The sequence below is a fragment of the Galleria mellonella genome, unplaced genomic scaffold (genome assembly GCF_026898425.1).
Source record: "Galleria mellonella isolate WM207_F2 unplaced genomic scaffold, CSIRO_AGI_GalMel_v1 utg159, whole genome shotgun sequence".
Taxonomy (NCBI): Eukaryota; Metazoa; Arthropoda; class Insecta; order Lepidoptera; family Pyralidae; genus Galleria; species Galleria mellonella.
This window is the reverse complement of record NW_026442004.1, coordinates 4,208,939-4,228,520: the sequence shown is the minus strand read 5'-3', so window position 1 is coordinate 4,228,520 and position 19,582 is coordinate 4,208,939. Positions and strand designations below refer to the sequence as shown.

Genomic DNA, 19,582 nt, shown 5'->3' with positions numbered 1-19,582 from the left:
CTTGTATACTTTCTACATAAACCATCAACCATTTTCTATACACTAGCCTGCTATGAATTGAGAAAAATGACTACTGATGGTCTTTCGTTCTCTTTTTACCAATTATATTTGCATAAGAAGAAAAGAGGCAACCATATGATTTACAGTTTTTATTTTATCGTTCCTTCTATGTAATTTCTTGTTCTTTGGTTTTAAATATTTCTGTTTGATCATTTAAAAAGCACTCTGGGAACAATAGAAATTTCAATATTTTTTGTCATCAAATTTCGAATAATATCTTAAAAATAAACTCATTTTAATTATTTACATTTTAGTTTTCACGGAGAGTATTTAAATAAACAATCAAAAACGTTAAGAATCACAGACAATATAGACATCGCTCTTAACATGACTACAAGGAAATAATATAAAATCTATTTGAAAATGTCGAATATTTATAACTATCTACACTTGCATGTATTTAAGACAAATAATAATAATTTGAATGAATCAGCACATATGGATGATATTTATTATCATGACAATTCAATCAATAATAAAAAAATCTACATAAATACATACATATCTGTCACGCCTGTCTCCCATTAGGGTAGGCAGAAACAATGGAACGCCAAATGCTTCGATTCAAACAAACCTCTTTCGCTTCCTCCACATTCATCAATCTTTTCATACACGCTCGCCAGTTACGAGTACTTTTAATTTGGCCCTTCTTCAGCACGAAAAAAAAATATATTTAATGGAATTAGTTTGTATAGGCTTTTATTACTTTAATTATATGTTTATAATTTATGAATATGTTAATTATTACTTTATTAATATTCATACTTTATTCACAAATGTATTTCTTGAGAAATACATGTTTACCTGTTTGTCCAATGGTTAACTGGGAGAGAACACCATCCAGTGTTAAATCCGCTAAATGTACATACATACATTTACACTGTGTATTAAAGTTGAAATAAATAAATAAATGTAATGCATTATATAGACAAAACAAATAGTTACAAAGATACGCACAATTCACTTTGAAATAAAACATTTGTATTCATTCATTCCTATTTCAATGCTGCGCTCTTGTCGGCGGAGCTCTTACCACTCACTACATTTTTCAGCGAGTCGTCACTTCTTGATACGACATGACATCAACTTTTTCCTCGATCTGCCTGATGTAACTATGCCTTGGTTTCCCCATCCCCTTCTTCCCTCTATCTTACTTTCTATTGTAAAGTTCATAAATTCGTCGTTTCGTTTCAAGTGCCCCAACATTTTCTCCCTGATGACCTTAATAGTCTTTATATTTTTTTTCTTTTATTGGTATTTTCTTATTTTTTTTTTTTTTTTATAAATAATATAGCTGCCACTCATTATAAAGTCTCTGATTTTCTACTAAAATTAAAGCCAGAAGAGATTTCATGATATTTTTTATCGCGCGAAGTTTTCTTTAAATCGGTACTTTTAGAATATTTTTAACGTAATTATGTCAACGACGTCTGTTTTTTATGAGCCTGTAATTTTCCAACAAAATGAGATAAAAACTTCAAATTTACAAAGTGTTGGGTATTTAAGTATAAAAATAGTTATAATTGATGTAGGTACTTTGATATATTGTATGTGTCAGTCGCGCAATAAACGGAGTAACGGAGTAACACGGGTTTTATTTATCAGTGGCGACGAGGATTAAAATAGCCAAAAAAAAACAATGTCAGTGGGAAAACTAAGTGAGTTTGACGTGCAAGAGGGCAATTGGAAGTTATATATAGATCGGATGGACATGTATTTCAAGGCAAATACGGTTAAAGATGAACTGAAAGTACCGACACTTATATCGGTGGTTGGTGACGCGGCCTATGAACTTATGGTGAATTTGTGCAGTCCGAGTAAACCGTGTGAGAAAACATACAGTGAACTAGTCTACACAGTGCAAAAGTTTTTACAACCGAAACCGTCGGTGTTGGCGGAGCGATATAGGTTTAGACAGTGTAGGCAAAGTAACGGTCAGTCAGTTGCACAATATGTGGCGCAGTTAAAGAAAATGGCGGCCAATTGTGAATTTAATTTAAATTTTAATGAAAATATGAGAGATCAATTTATTTGTGGAATATTAAGCGACGGAATCCGACAAAGGCTGTTTGCAGAGGAGAAGATAGATTTTGAAAGAGCACTTTCATTGTCGTTGTCTTTGGAGGCGGCGGAGCGGGACGCTCAGGTTGTCGAGAATAAGGAAGAAGGAGTTTCATACTCGCATGTTGCAAGGCAGGGCAATATCACAACGCGAAATAAACTTCACGAGTCCAGTTGTTGGGGGTGTGGTGACATCCATCACACGTATAAACAGTGCAAGTTCAGAGACTATGTCTGTAGCCGTTGTAACCAAAAGGGACATCTACGGAGAGTATGTCCAGTAAAAGAACAAGGGTTATATGGAGATGATGCGGCGTGGACGGCGGGGCCCCGATATCGTGTTCAGCGGGGAGCTAATATCCAGCGCGGAAGGGGCGTCCAACGTAATCAGGAGATACGGAGCCGGGGGCGCGGTTATGGCACCGGAAACAATGCGAAGCGACTCGATAGCAAGGAAACTAGCCAGGCCCGGGCGTATTGGGTGCGTGAGGGTTTCGATGCGGGTCATCAGATGGAACATCTGGAGGAAGCTGACGGTAACGCGTCTGACAGTGATGAAGCAGTATATCAGATGTCTTTAGGACAATATAAACCGGTAAGCGTGTCAGTTTGCATTAATAATCGAGTCATCACCATGGAAGTCGACACGGGATCGGCTTTGTCGTGCATAAGTGAAAAAATGTACATAGAATTATTTTTTGATATTCCGATAAAGCCTTGTAACTTAATGTTAAGATTCTATGATGGTAGTCGAATAAAACCCGTTGGATTTATCGAAGTAAATGTAAAATATGGATTGTTATATAAAACTTTAGATTTGTATGTTATAAATAGTGGTACGACTAGTTTACTGGGCCGACAGTGGTTGGCGGAACTCGATATAGATATTCCTAAAATATGTATAAATAATGTTAGACAGGATAATTGTAAATTGAATATTAATGATTGTAAAAAAAATATTATTTCCAGATATTCTGAAGTGTTCGAGAATGGGTTGGGGTGTTATACGGGCGAATGCGCCGTTTTGCGCCTGCGGCCGCATGCGCAGCCCGTATTCTGCCGGGCGCGACCGCTGCCGTATGCGTTACGAGAGCGGGTCGACGCCGAGCTAGATGCTATGCTGAGCGCCGGCGTCATCGAGCCCGTCGACCACTCTGATTGGGCTACACCGTTAGTAATTGTTCATAAAGCTGATGGATCTTTACGTTTATGTGTCGATTATAAGGTTACACTAAATCGTGTCTTATTAGTTGATAAGTACCCTGTGCCAAAAATCGAGGACTTATTTGCGAGATTAAGTGGAAGTACTATATTTAGTAAATTAGATTTGTCACAGGCATATGCACAAATACGGTTATCTGAGGACTCCACCGACCTCACTGTTATCAATACACATCGCGGTTTGTTCAAATACAAACGACTTGTCTATGGTTTGGCTTCAAGTCCGGGAATTTTCCAACGAATCATATATAATTTGTTAAAAGACATACCACATGTTACGATATTCTTTGATGACATCTGTATAGGAGGGCGAACAGAAGAAGAGCATATTAAAAGTTTGATAGCTGTGTTAGAAAAATTGAAGAGTCATGGACTCAAAATAAAGAAACAAAAATGTAATTTTTTTTCGAAGGAAATAAAATATTTGGGCTACATTATAAATAAAGAAGGAGTTAGGGCAGACCCGGAAAAAATTAATCCAATATTAAAAATGAGGGCTCCTGCCAATGTCTCAGAATTAAAATCATTCTTAGGAATGATAAACTTTTATGGAAAGTTTATTAAAAATTTAAGCAGTTATTTGAGTTCAATGTATGAGTTGTTAAAAAAAAATAATAAAAAGTGGGTTTGGTTAAAATGCCATCAATCAGCATTTGAAAGAGTTAAATGTTTATTAAGTAGCAGTGAGGTGCTCGCTCACTATGACGCATCTCTGCCGGTGATGGTCACGTGTGATGCGAGTGCACACGGTATCGGGGCAGTGCTGTCGCAGAGCGTGCCCGGCGGCGGAGGCAGTGGCGCGGAACGAGTCGTAGCGTATGCTTCGCGCGCTCTCACGCCTGCAGAACGCAACTATAGCCAAATACATAAGGAGGCTTTAGCTATAGTTTTTGCTGTAAAGAAATACCACCAGTATTTGTATGGTAGGCAGTTTGTGTTGCGGACCGATCACAAACCATTAGTTAGTATATTTGGCCCACGTTCGGGTATTCCCAATATGACAGCCAGTCGATTACAACGTTGGGCCCTCATATTATCAGCATACGATTTTAAAATAGAATATGTTTCGTCTGAAAATAATACAGCCGACGCGCTTTCGAGGCTAATAGCTGCTTATAAGGCGGAGGGGGAGAGGGAGGAAGACAGTCCCGAGCAGACTTATTTACACTTCGCAGCAGATGCTTTCCTGTTAGATTATAATGATGTAAGGAAAGAAACAAAAAGAGATCCCCTACTAAGCAGAGTGCTTAGATATATTCGGGAAGGCTGGCCTACTAATAATGAAATAAAAGAATTACAACCTTTTTTCAATCGTAGAAATGAATTATATACCGAGTTAGATTGCATCATGTGGGGACATAGGGTAGTGGTGCCGTACAAACTTCAGGCGAGCGTTTTGCAGGAGCTACACGAGACACATATGGGAATAGTAAAAACGAAGAGTGTCGCGCGCAGCTACGTGTGGTGGCCGGGGGTGGACGAGGCAGTGGAGCGGCAGTGCGCCGCGTGCGCCACTTGCGCCCAAGTAGCGGACGCTCCGCGTGCACACCAAACGCGCTCGTGGCCCTGGCCGAATAAGCCATGGTCTAGAATACATCTCGATTTTTTAGGGCCAATGGGAGATGTTAAGTATTTAGTGATAGTAGATGCTTGTTCAAAGTGGGTAGAAGCGATCAAAATGAAGTCTACTACAGCTTCACAAGTTATATATAAATTAAGAGATTTATTTTCTAGATACGGAATTCCTAAGCAGATAGTGAGCGATAACGGACCGCCTTTTTCGAGCGAGGAACTTATGCATTTCTGTAAATTTAACGGTATAGAACATCTATTTTCAGCTGCATATCATCCTGCGTCTAATGGGGCGGCTGAAAATGCGGTTAAATTGTGCAAAAAGGTGATTAAAAAAGCGATATTACAAAAGGTAGAACCGGAAACTGCATTGAATCGATTTCTTTTGATGTATAGAAATACAATACATAATACTACGGGTGACAGTCCGGCTCAATTATTTTTAGGTAGATCCATTAGAACGCGTTTGGATTGTTTAAGACCTGATAGGGAGAAACACGTGTCAACAGCACAACGCAAACAGGAACTGGCGGCTAGGGGGACACAGAGGTATTTCGAAGTGGGTGATAGGGTATGGTATAGACAGTTCGGCACAAAAACCAAATGGGGAGAAGGTATAATATTGGAAAAATTAGGCAGCACTGATTATAATATTCAAACTAAGGACAAGTCCATTAAACACAGGCACATAGATCAATTGAAAAGGCACGATATAGACACACAAACTAACGGTAACACGGAACGTAAGGATTCATGGCTGTGTCCAGAATTGCTATCTTTGCCTATCCCGGGTGAAAGTGAGGGGTCGGAGGGCTCGAGGGTGCCGCTAGCGGGGCGGACGGCCAGTCGGGCAGAATGGGGGAGTGCCAGGGAGCGTAGGCTACCAGTCCGTTATGGATTGGATGAATATGTAACGATCTGGAATCAAACATAATTATGTAATATAGATTTTAATCATAGTATATTTTATTCATAGTATATAAACGGAAGGGTGAATATGTCATTGCATAAATATTGTGTTTAAAAGTTAATTAAATGATTATTAGGAATTAAGGGTGGAGGTGTTGGGTATTTAAGTATAAAAATAGTTATAATTGATGTAGGTACTTTGATATATTGTATGTGTCAGTCGCGCAATAAACGGAGTAACGGAGTAACACGGGTTTTATTTATCACAAAGATTGAAGACATTAGATAAAATTGAGAGTTTGTTCAGTTGTCTTAATGTAATATTAAAAAGTTGAATAAAACACTCAGTGCTGATGATAGTGACAGAACTGTCATAGTGACAAATGTCAGCCGTGCCCGCTAATCTTCAGTCGCGAAAACCAGTATAAAAATTCTAAAAATTCTATGTTTAAATTTATTTCCCCTGGAAACTATCATGATTAATTCCTGATAAATTCATCATATATATATATATATATATATATATATATATATATATATATATATATATATATATATATATATATAATCGCAACAAGAGGATTCCATAGCAAAATTTACGTAATTTGTTCTATAAAATATATAGTAGAAATAGATAGAAATTTCGTATACTCAAACAGTACACTAACAACAAAACTGTGAAATTCCCAGTCAAAGTAGCTTAATATGTAATTTCTTATGTAAATATTTGATAAGGTCGCACGATCTGACGTACTGACGTTGCGTACTTGAAACTGAAAATACATATATGTTAGATGTAGTATGTTAGACGTAGTACGATTTGATATATCATATTGTGAGATTCATTCAACATTTATGTATCAATTTCAATGAAGCTTAATAAAAATATAAACAAAGGGACAATTGCGTCAACCATAAGATAATTTGCTGATGTCCAATAACAGTACGAATAAATAATCGATTATTTAATCGAATGAATCGATTTGTTGTCAATTACATTGAGAAAATATTTTTACGATAATTTCAACAAAATTTGCTTACTTTTTTATTAAGTTCTATTGAAACATAATAACAACTATTTGTACTCTTCTTAATAAACGTTAAGAATTTAATATCGCATAAGGTATATTGGTATGTTATTGCTGTAATATTTTTTTTAATTATTACTTGACAGGGTTGATGAAATTATTTTCAATTTAAATTAAAAAATGTTAATATTTTACTGAACAAGGTGTTACCAAGCGGAAGTCCATATCATTAGGTATTTAATTAGAATTATTTTGTTTAATTCCGCTACCATTAGTATGCATGTGACTGGCAAAACTCGATGATTGACCACCCCTATTATTACCGCAAATTTCACAACCTTCCACATTAGCCTACAAACTACGATTGTCATTAAAAAAAATGCAGTCACACACAAACATAAAGGTAGCGAAATAAAATAATTCCAATGAAATAACCAGGAATTCTAAATCGAATCTCCTGTCACATTGACAAATATCTCGCATTGTTTTTTGCTTAGGTTTTTTGCTAAGACTTTGGTTCTTTGTAATACTGGTTTTGACATAATTTTGACACTTGATATTCTGTATAAATTTATATAATAATATGATCAAAGTATTTTTATGATATTATATCCATCTCCTCTCCCTTACTTTTCCGTTTCTTTTTTCTAACGACAAAAATTATACGTGTACATTCAAATAAATAGCCAGCGGACGCTCTGTAAATCCTTTTTATGGACCGACCGAAAATAAAGCCACGCCGATCCCCCAGGGCCTGTTAATTTTCTCTTAAAACCTTTTTATTGTCGCTTGCTGAAGTTGTTAATATTACATCGGGACCATTAAATTCGTATTATATAAATGTATAATCTATATAGCTTGGATCATTAAGTTTATATTATATGAACGTATAATATAAAATCTATAGAGTTGTATATTACTTACAATTATATAACAATAATTTAATTGCACAAAAACAAAGTATAGAGATACTAGTAATAATATGTTATGAACATATATGTTTTGCCAAAACAATGGCATGAAAAATTTAATATATAAATTTAATAGATACAGTAATGTCTGTAAACAATTTATATTAGTTAATTAATGATAATAAATTAATAATTAAATTAAATAATAATTAAATTAAATTGTGTATTCTGCATTCTCTTCTGGTGTAATCGCATTGGCATTGTTAGACATTTTAACAACATTTACTATTATAACACAAAAATTTACTATGTTTATTTATGTTTATTTTTTTTAACAATTGAAATTTAAATAAAAAATAAGTGCATATATTTTTAAACGATTTCATAAATAGGAATTTCTCAGTTCTACAGCACTTTATAATATTGTATTTTTCTATATATTTTCCAAATCATATAATATCCCATTATGACCTGATTTTTAATAATAAATAATTACTTAAATAAAAAATAGATAGATAGATACACGTATATAATTTATTTATATTACTTACAGCACACAAATAACAACGAATATATCTGTGTCTGTTGTTATTTGCATGTGTATCTACATATGCAAAGAAAAGAAATAAAAGAATAATAATAATAGTTTATTAATAAGTTTATTTCAAAATAAATGTTATAAACATCTTTAAACATAGGTGAAATACTGCTCCCTAAATAGAAAACATATAAAAAAATACTGTATCTTTCTTTGAGCGAACTATTTATTCTCTCAAACAGAGAGAAAGAAAGATAAGTTTTCATTCATTCATATATACTATGCTCACGATTATAATTCCCAATAGGATAATCAGAGGCATTATTGGACTGCTATAATATCAATAGGAACGTAACATTAAACATGTTCATCTTTCCCCGAATCTTTTTGAATCCAAAATCCAACGCAGCAGAGAGCGAGCATATACCATCACCATATTATAAATTTATTTTATTATTATTTCAGCAGTTAACTGTCCACTGCTGGACATGAGCCTTCCCCATAAGGAGAGTTTTGCCAATAGTTGCCACGCTTGGCAGACGGGTTGGGAACCGCAGTTAAGCCTTTGAGGATGTTTTAAGAGGGTTCTGCTGCCCATCTCTCGCCTTTCCTTAGTCGCCTCTTACGACACCCACGGGAAAGCAAGGGGTGGCCTATTCTATATCGTGGTACACATGGCGTTTATAATTATATTGCCAATCTTGCAAATTGAAGTCATTAGGCTAATAAGGTCAAATAATCATTGGGCCATACCATTACATAGCGCACTTCTAATTATTACAATTACTTGGAAAGAAAATTTTCATTTAATTATTATTTAATTCGTATAAAAGCTGTGATGACGATGATGAAGTTATCGTCTTCACCTTAGCCATTTTTCGTCCACTGCTGAACATAGGCTTCTCCCATAGACTGCCATAAAGAACGCTCCCGAGCCAACTGCAATAACTTACTCCCTGCAATGCGTTTGAGGTCATTGCTTCGTCTCGTAGGGGGTGGTCCTACAATGCGTTAGCCCGGACGAGGTTGCCACTCAAGAACCTTTCCTTCCCATCAGTTGTCAGTTCTTCAAGTTATGTGACCAGCTTATTGACACTTTTTTTTTATACCACTGAGGTGGTAAACAAGCATACGGTCCACCTGATGGTAAGCGGTTACCGTAGCCTATAAACACGTGCAATACCAAAGGCATTACGCGTGCGTGGCTGACCCTTTTTACCCCCCCTTTGGAGAACCCCATGCTGTAGGCCTTGGAAAAACCTTGGTAGGGAACTCATTCCATAACACTTCAATTTCCTTATCCTTCGGACTATGTCAGTGACTTTGATTCTTTTGCGGATACTTGTTTTTATACAACTTAGAATGGCAAACCAGCTGACGACCCACCTGATGGAAAGTAGTAACCGTCGCCCATAGACAGTACCATGGACATAACAGAGTATACTGTTTCGCCCATGATACCCCCCATGCGTTGCCATTCCTGAGCACTCAGATGTTATTCCTCTGTACCCAGTAAATTCACGCCATATCCCACCCTTCAAACTGAAACACAGCCATGCAAACACAACTGCTTCACGGTTGAAACACGAATGGGACAGAGGTACCCAAGCAATCGACTTTTGTACAAAGTCTCTCTCCTCTTCAGTCTCTCTCCTCAGTCTTTCGGATTATGTCACGCAAAGAAATTTCGAACATAGCTCTTTACATAGCTCGCTGAGTAATTTATTTTGTAGCGTGTCAATTAATGACTAATCAATCAGTTTATAATTAAACATACTAAATGTTCAATGTAATATTACGTAATATTTTTCATCATCATCATCATACCAGCGTTTAACTGTCCACTGCTGAACATAAGCCTCCCTTACTGGCAATAGTAGTTGCCACGCTTGGCAGGCGGGTTGGCAACCGCAGTCAGGTTTTAGACATGTTTTAAAAGGAACGCTGCTGCCCATTCCTTACCATATCTTAGTCGGCTCTTATGATTCCCACGGGATAAGAAGGGATGGCCTATTCTATACCGGAACTACACGGCCAGTAATATCTTTATTGTACATAATTTACATTGGACACATTGAAAAGAATAAATATATATAATGGCGGACTTATCCCATAGAGCGATACAATTATATTTACAACTGTTATAACGTATAAAATGTTATATCGCTTACGTTATAACGTTATTGTTATAACGTTATTGTTATATCGTTATATTGTATTATATCGTTATTTTATTAAGGAAATTACGATTTTATATTTTTACTTTTATTATCAAGATTTAAATAGCTTTATCTGAAGGATATTTAATGGATCGTTAACTTTCTTACTATGCTTCAAGTTATTACTTAATCAGCGTTTATTCTGCTTAATTCCGTCATTATCATATAATTAAACGTATTAATTTAAAGGAATTAAGTATGGTAGGTAAGTAATACGAAGTATGTATACTTATATATTGTCTATGTGGGGGGAAGGGATTGTTAGTAATACGGACTACCAGTTCCATTGCTAGCAATATACGCTATCAGGTCGACCACCACGTGGGGTCCCCTGGAAACCATCATGTTTAATTCCAGGTGTTTTCATCACTAACTAACCTGCCTTTTTATTCTTACCTATTATCCCTCACTGACGCCCCGCCAGCGTATACCGTTAGCGTAGGCGGGGTCACCATTCTATTATCTCCGATTAAAAAAAAATATTGTCTATGTTTGTTACATTTACTACAAATAAACTTGATTTATTGAAATATATTGACCATCTACCACTCTCTCCATCTGACAGTATGTATGTATATATATATATATATATATATATATATATATATATATATATATATATATATATATATATATATATATATATCCTTCTCAGTATATATATATATATATATATATATATATATATATATATATATATATATATATATATATATATATATCCTGAGAAGAGATTGAATTTTTGAACATTTATTTTGGAAAATGATGCGCCCGAATTTTTATCAACTTTTTTTTACATTATTTAGGTACATGTAATGTATATTTATGTAATATATATGATGTATGTATTATATGTTAAGTTAGGATATAACTTATACTTATACCAAATTTCATCCATTTAAGCGTAATTGAGTATATTGAATAAATATATAAACAATTGAACATACGTAGATATTATACATTTAGATGGAGCGTGTAATGTAAAAAATAAGTCGTGGATTATGCGGCGTTTGATATTCTTATAGTTGTTCTTATAGTAGTTTTATGTAACATTTATATCAACTATTCTATCTTGCGATTTTAGAGTTGTACCCCATAAAATAAATGTTATGGCTCTTTGGGACCAAAAAGAGGACGGACATTGGGTTGAAGTTTACTAAGCACTTTCTATTTTTTGGTAGACAAGCGATTTCTGATCGCATGCTAATAACGAATAATGTTTTTGTTTACAAAATTTGATATACTCAGTAAAAAAAAGATTTTTATTAAGCAATTATTTTAGATAGATTTGAAATAAAAGAATATGTAAATATTGTTATTTAATTTAATTTTCAATGTGGACCGAATTCAATCATCTTTTAATGCCAATATTATTCTTTAAACAATCATTTATGACGTACACAATTTTAGGCACGTGTTTTTTCATTTTCATAATTAGTACAATATATCTACTATAATTATATACGAAAAAATAAATCACAATTAAAAAAAAACTATTAATCTATGTAACGCCATACCTGTTGCAATGATTATTTTATGATAGAATTCTACTTCAATTAAAATCACAACATAATCGACGAGGTTTATGATTTAATTTATTTAAACAACAGATGTCAGTTCCCATTGAGTTGACTTCAGCTTAATTATTTTTCCTAGAAATATTAGATATAGTTATTCGTATAACATATTCGTATAATACTGGCAATTTATAAAGTTTCAACTAATTTTGATAATGGAACACAGTTTTTTTTTTTATTTAAAAAATATTCAAACATCAAGGTTCAATATTTTTTATTCTTCTGCTGGAGACGATTTGGCGGTAATTTATTTGCAGTGTCACTTTGAATAAAAAATAAGTTTATATATATTCTATGTAACCATTTCATAGTATTTGAAAGTTTTGCACTGCAAAGTAGTTGATCTTTTATAACATTTCAATAAGTTGATAAAATGATCGTGGCCTCATTATTAATATTTATAAGACCCTGATTTTTCATTTATTTTATAGTCTTTATATTTCCAGTGAGTTGCAAAGAAACTTTTCCAGTTTCCTTAATATAAGTGCAGTGCCAACTCTTAAATAACATTGTGATTACTTGCTCTGTGGCAGTAATTGACTTGTGGTATGAGTTTCTACTAATTTAACTTTGTATTCATACTATCATTTTGGTAAGTCTGCTTTTTTAAGAGCAATATACTTTATCATTTATTGGTTTACTATATCTAAAAGGAGGTAAAAAGCTTACAAAATGAATTGATTTATAGGTATCTCTAAATATTCATTATTTAGTTTTTCATAACAGAGTTTCCTGTGTAGCATCTACTTAAATTTTATTGGCTAATAAATATATTGTAAAAGGCGGACTTAACAATATAGATATTCTACCAATCTTCGGTATGTACAGATATATACGATGGGGACATTGTATGAAAATAATTATATTTTAATATTTTATGGAGAACTAAAACCATACAATACAATATAAGTAAATACAAACAATTTGTATGAGAAAAAGAAAAATGCAGTTTTTACAATTTTCCCGCCAATTTTTCTAAATATTCCCTTTATAGAAATTTTTCTTAGCCTTGAGCTAATATTATAAAAAAAAAAAAAAAAAAACTGTCGAATTGTTGCGGCCGTTTCGAGTTTTACGCTCAGCAACACATTTAATAACTAATTTTTGTTTATATAATATAAACAGATAATCTTTACAAATCTATTACATCACCGATCTAAATTTAGCTTGCTGAATCGAACTTAGAACTTATACATAATATTGTGGCACAGAGGCTAATTCCGTAGTTAATTAGGACGAGTTAGCCGGTCAAAGTTGTAAGCGTAGTCCGGTAACTCGTGTAAGCCTGTGCCAGATGCGTATAATCTCAGCTCGACCCCGCCGATTATGTTTTCACCCCTCCCCCCCATGTAAATTGGGTTCGATCGCTGCTATTGAAAGGTTCAGGTGATTTATTGCTTAATTTAAATTCACACAATTAGCTTATTTGTGTCTGTAGGTCTTTGTAGGTAGGTGCGTGCTATTCTGTATAAGCAGTAATTACATTGTACGCTTTATCAGCAATAAGCTAATATTAGAAATGTGAAAATAATTTTTATAGCTCTTGTTGTCTTTATTAGGTATATAGGTAATACTTGAGTTTGGAAAAGACAGACCACTTTTCAATTAACTTCAAAAAGAAGAAGGTATTGAATTCTTTAAATTTTAAGTGAGGTTTTTTTTTTAATAGGTGAATATGGAATGGTAAATCCGCCTGCGTTATCGGTATTCAGTCATTCTGGCGGGGCATCAGAGAAGGTTGACAGGTGAGGATGAAGGCAGATCAGTTGGCCCATAGTGACCAATTGAAATCAAATTTAACCGCTATGGTTTCCAGGGGGAACTGCGTAGAGATCGACCTGATAGGGTGTATAGCTAGTAATGAGACTGTTAAATTTCATTACCAACAATACCTTTCTCCTCTTTTAAGTGAGGTTGAAGTCATGTTAGTTGGCTCGTTGTAAAAATTTCTCAAGAATTAACCATGATAATTTCCAAAGTGCATTACTCATTTATTGGTCTGATAAGATATTGCTAACAATGGGGTCTTTAGTCCCCATTACTAATAATCTCTCCTCTACTTAAGCGATATCATTACCTCAATTATACGATTAAATTGCTCAGTTTCTCTATAATATTAAGCTGCTTCAATGTACTCGGTTAATGTCGCGGGATAGGGGAAGGTACTTATTTATCTTGCTTCCTCGTAATATACGTTACCAATTTGTTCAACATATTGTACCTCTGGGAACGTTATACAGTATGTTAATTAATAAAATCAATTTCTTAAATCTAGTGACTAACACTAATAGAGATTTATTAATATAGACTCAAATTTCTTTTGTTTCCTAGAAATACATTTTATATTTTTTTTATTTAACTAAATTGAATAAAAAAAAAAATTTTATACAACTTAGAATGGAAAATAAGCTGACGGGCCACCTGATGGAAAGTGGTAACCATCGCCTACAGACATAAGCATTACCATGGACATAACAGAGTATACTGTTTCGCCAATGATACCCCCATGTGTTGCCATTCCTGAGGACTCAGATGTTATTCCTCTGTACCCTGTAAATTCACGCCATATCCCACCCTTCAAACCGAAACACAGCCATGCAAACACAACTGCTTCACGGTAGAAACACGAATGGGACAGAGATACCCAAGCAATCGACTTTTGTACAAAGTCTTCCTCTGGTTCTTTCCCTCATAACATAAAGTGGCACCAGCGAATAGGAAACTTATCCTATATTATTGTCATTTAAAAATTCTGCCACAGTATAATATATTTTTGATAACAAATATATATATATATATATATATTGTTAAAAGAATTTTTGTATAATATATGTAATATATATATGCACCATAGTATTATTATTTGAACAATAAACTTCAAATACGTCTCACGAACTAAACCATATTTAATGGAGTCGTAATCATATTTGATTTATACCTACCTTTTAATATTACTAAATCCTTGTTTATGCTAACAAAACATGAAGCCTAACCACGGTTTCAGATTAATGAATAAACAAAAAGAAAATATATTTTTGTTCACTTTAATTTCAGCAGGATTTATGGAGGATTTGTGGATCAACTATGAACGCTTGAAATATCCATACATTCTATTGTGTTTTTAATAACAACACAATGAAAATATTTATCTATTTTATATTTATTACTAGCGACCCGCCCTGGCTTCGCGCGGGTACACATTATATCACGTCACATTAGAAACCTCTAAATTTATCAGTGTTTCTACAATATTATGCATTTGTTATACATAAAAACCTTTCTCTTGAATCACTTTATCTATTAAAAAAACCGCTACAAAATCCGTTGCATAGTTTTAAATATTTAAGCATACATAGGGACATACAGACAGCGACAACGACTTTGTTTTATACTATGTAGTGATGGATAAACAGCTTATCATATTTACAAACCGTGTGGTCCTGGCATAAAATATGTATGTATGTACACATGCATTTAGTCTATAATTTAAGATTATGTTCCACAAAAAAAAAACTTCGAAAAAAAAACAATTGTGGCAACACTAGTTATTTTGATTTATAAACTAAGCTACTGAACTGATTCTCGTACAATTTCTATGGGATCAACCTGTAAGTATATTTTTTCAGGTAAAGAAAAATTTCCAAATCGATTAATAACGGACTTATGAGGTAACAAACATAAAAGAAATACAACCAAATTTAAAACCTTCTTTTCGAAGGCAGTAAAAAATAGAACTGAGGGGGGGAAAGGGGTTGTTAGTAATGTAGACTGAGAATCCCATTGCTAGCAATATACCCAACCAGGTCGACCTCCTCGCGGTTCCCCCTGAAAATTATTATAGTTAATTCCTGATGAATTCATCATGATGGGCTAACTGGCCTGTTTTCATTCTCATCGATCACCCTTCACTGGTGCTCCGCCAGCGCATCCCGTTAGTGCAGGCGGGGTTACCATACCATTTTCACCCATCAAAAAAAAAACATAGAACTGAGGGCCTACCACGAAATATTTTCCGAAATTTCGGGGACAAACGAAATAGAAATTTAATGTTAAAATAACACAACACATGCCGTTTAAAATTATTAAAAATAATAAAATATCGTTCCTCTGAACTATTAGGATAGGATTTATGATGAATGAAACGTTAAGCTCCATTTACTGAGTCGATTTAGGTACGAACAAAAACACGAAATTGAGCCCGAAAATTCGGAATTTCATTTCATAGTAGGCCCCCTGATTCCTAACAGCTTAAAAATCAATAAACAATTTCGATAGATCAAACTATCATTAAATAAGACTCCGTCGCAAAATGGAGTTTCTGAATGGAAGGCAAATTGCGATACTGCTATCCAATGGATTGAAATAATAACTTCCCGTTCAATTGGTATGCTAAAAAGTGTAATAGGTTCTTTCCTATAGAATCAAATTGGATGCGAATTTTTTACAGGATAGATTTTTTTTTATAAGAGATGGGTTTGGCGCTTGATCTCTTACCTTATAAAGTAAGTGATAATAAGATCTAGGATAAAGCGCGTTCACCATTGACTTGAAGAGTCTCAGCTTGTATTTCTCTGGAAACACAGAAGCCCTCCCTTGCTAACAAGTTGTTAAACTAATCGTTGTATGTATTGTTTAAATGCAATAGAGAATATATATAAGCAGGAAGTGTATACCGTTCCTTAGCACTTCGCGTTTTTTTTTATGGATGAAAATGGCACGGTAACCCCACCTGCGTTATCGGTATACATTGGCGGAGTACCAGTGAGAGATGATAGGTGAGGATGAAAAGGGAGGCTAGTTAGCCTATCATATCGAATTCAACGATAAATTAGTCACAATAATTTCCAAGGGGAACCGCATGGAGATCGATCTGATACCACATTGATAACAATGTGAACTAACTTCCCCATTACTAACAATCCCTTCCCCCCTAGCACTTCGCGATAGAAATGGAGAGGCAAAACACTTCATGCAGATGTGTGGAAAGTCTACGATGTAAGAATGAAATCCTGGTATGAAGGTCAATGATAGAAGGGAGGTACTTAATACGATATTAAGTGTATACGTTACGTATTGTTTTAATGGATGAAAATTTAATACATGTAATACTTTACCAATGAGAAGGTCCTGCTTAGGGTTAAGGAAAAAAGACAAATTATTAGAACTATTGAGGACAGAAGGGGAAAAATGTTGGGACACTTGATACGACACGACGAACTTATGAACATTATAATAGAAGGTAAGATAGAAGGAAGGAGCGGGAGAGGGAGACCGAGACATAGTTACATCAGGCAGATCAAGGAAGGAGTTGGTGTCGTGTCGTATCAAGAGGTGAAGAGAATCGCTGAAAATCGTAGTGAGTAGCAAGAGCTCCACCGACAAGAGCGCAGCTCTTAAATAGATAGATAGAATACTTTACCCTACCTGCACTATTGGTTCTCTGATAAGGTTAGTAAATTGGAATTAATTTAGGTTAGTTGCCCCATTGCGATGAATCTCTCTCTGTTACTGATAATTTCCTTCCTACATCACGCGTGTAACCTACGTAATATAAATTTTCATTACTTTATTTTATATTCCATTGATGGCATTTCGTTTAAATATTACATAGTCTTCAGTAACACAGTAAATTTACGAGTATATGTATATTAAACAACTCCAGAAGAAAATGTTCTTTAGAATGTTCTTGGGAATTAAAATATGATATTATGGTGGTCATTCAATATATCGCAGTTATGAATGAAGTCATGTAAAATGACTAGTATTATGTACCTACTAATAAGAACAGTAATGATATAAGTAAAGATGAATAGGAGAAAAACTACTCACTCAGTTCCGTTTAAAAACTCGACAGTATTATAAAGCGATACGTAATGTAAATATATGTACATACATATAAAAAAGAATACTGAGTGATTGACTAACCCATATATTAATGCATAACTGAAACCGCTGAACCTAGAACTTTAAAATTTAGCAGATAGTTTCTTTACATAGCGAAGGTAAATAATAAGTAAGAAGTTCTGGAAATTCGATCCCTATGGGAGTAAAATGAGTGTTTGTATGGGATTTCGACAGTTTAAAAGTCCGACAGGTGAAATTTTATATTTGGGCTCATGGCAAAAAATAAAGTCACCAAAAAAATTAAATACCACACTCGAACGAAGTCGCGGGCAAAAGTTAGTACATTACATCGTAATAAAGTATAATATTATATAGAAAATAACACCAAGAACGAATGGTCTTTTGGGGGATTAAAGTATGAGTGACATAAAATAAAAAAATGAATCGCAGACGAATGAAAATCGTACATCATTCAGGGAAGTGGCTTAACCAGCGGTCAGGCCACCTGCGAATAGATTGACTTGAAAAGGGTTAGCTTAAGGCTACCACACCAAAATGTCACTGTCGCCGAACAGGCTTAGGAGTAATTGTGTTACTTACACGGAGATACGATTTTTTTTTGAGTATATATAGTCGTACATATATTTTTGATATGATATAATATTAATGTAGATATAATTCTACATTAATATTATAATGAGGAAAGATTTGTATTTTTATATGTATGTTTGTAATGAATAAACTCAAAAACCACTTTGCCGATTTCAAAAATTCCTTCGCCATTAGAAATCTACATTGACCCTGAGTAACATGGGCTATATTTATTGCTAGAAAAGATTAGAGATCCTTATTAAAACTTTAGTAACGTAATTCAAGGTGTAAAAAAAAATACTATAAAATATCTTTCGTCGCGTGTGCTGCAGAAACTATTGGTGATAGAACATAAGTATGTTCTACAATATTGAAGAAAATATCAATAACTACAAAAAACTTTACTATACTATATGTCCAACTATTATCGTTATGTCACAATAATCACTTTTTAAACTGTTGTAAAAATATCCACCCGCGCGAAGCCGGGACTGGCCGCTAATACCTTTATAAATATATTAAAAAAATCCATTTATTCCGTATTCGATTCCCGGTCGGACCAATTTAGGAAACGTGTTAGTATTTAGTTATTTTTTGTTTGTTTTATGTATGTTTTATGTCAGTTTTCAACTAATTAGAAAAAAAAAATATTTTTTATCTGAAAGGATATACATACGGATTGGTCCCATAAAAATTTTATCAAAATCAGTCCAGGAGTTTAGTTTTTAAAGTCAGGATAACTGGTTTTACCACAATTGAAGTCGATTTTTTTTGTAGTACGAAAAATTTAAACTATTTGATATATATTTATTTATTAAAAATATTATAAAATATTTATTAATAATATTGGAGATATTTGTCTAATTAAGAATTATGTAGTATATTAACCTAATAAAAGTTAACTCTTTAGAGGTACAATTCACAAATGAAAATATTTATACTCATATTTTAAACACACAAAACCTTTGTAGGTGAATAATACGTACATACCAGCTTCTTTATTGCCGATGTTTCGACGTGTATCGTACGATTAAATTTTATATCGCACAAA

The 19,582-nt window shown here is 33.9% G+C and overlaps 2 protein-coding genes across 2 annotated transcripts in view; both read left to right on the top strand.

The window, feature by feature from the left end:
* LOC113509503 (calexcitin-1) overlaps window positions 1-19,582 on the top strand; it is a 58,587-nt gene that overhangs the window by 25,802 nt on the left and 13,203 nt on the right. The gene's annotated exons all lie outside the window — the stretch shown is intronic.
* On the top strand, window positions 1,671-6,069 carry LOC128200156 (uncharacterized protein K02A2.6-like). The gene is made up of 2 exons (XM_052892593.1): window positions 1,671-2,716; window positions 3,091-6,069. Exon 2 carries the CDS (start codon window positions 3,239-3,241, stop codon window positions 5,846-5,848), a length of 2,610 nt encoding a protein of 869 aa, XP_052748553.1. The 5' UTR covers window positions 1,671-2,716; window positions 3,091-3,238; the 3' UTR covers window positions 5,849-6,069.

Bases quoted from the DNA above. Each gene is read 5' to 3' on its own strand.
- LOC128200156 (XM_052892593.1), top strand. From the start codon at position 3,239: ATGCTGAGCGCCGGCGTCATCGAGCCCGTCGACCACTCTGATTGGGCT.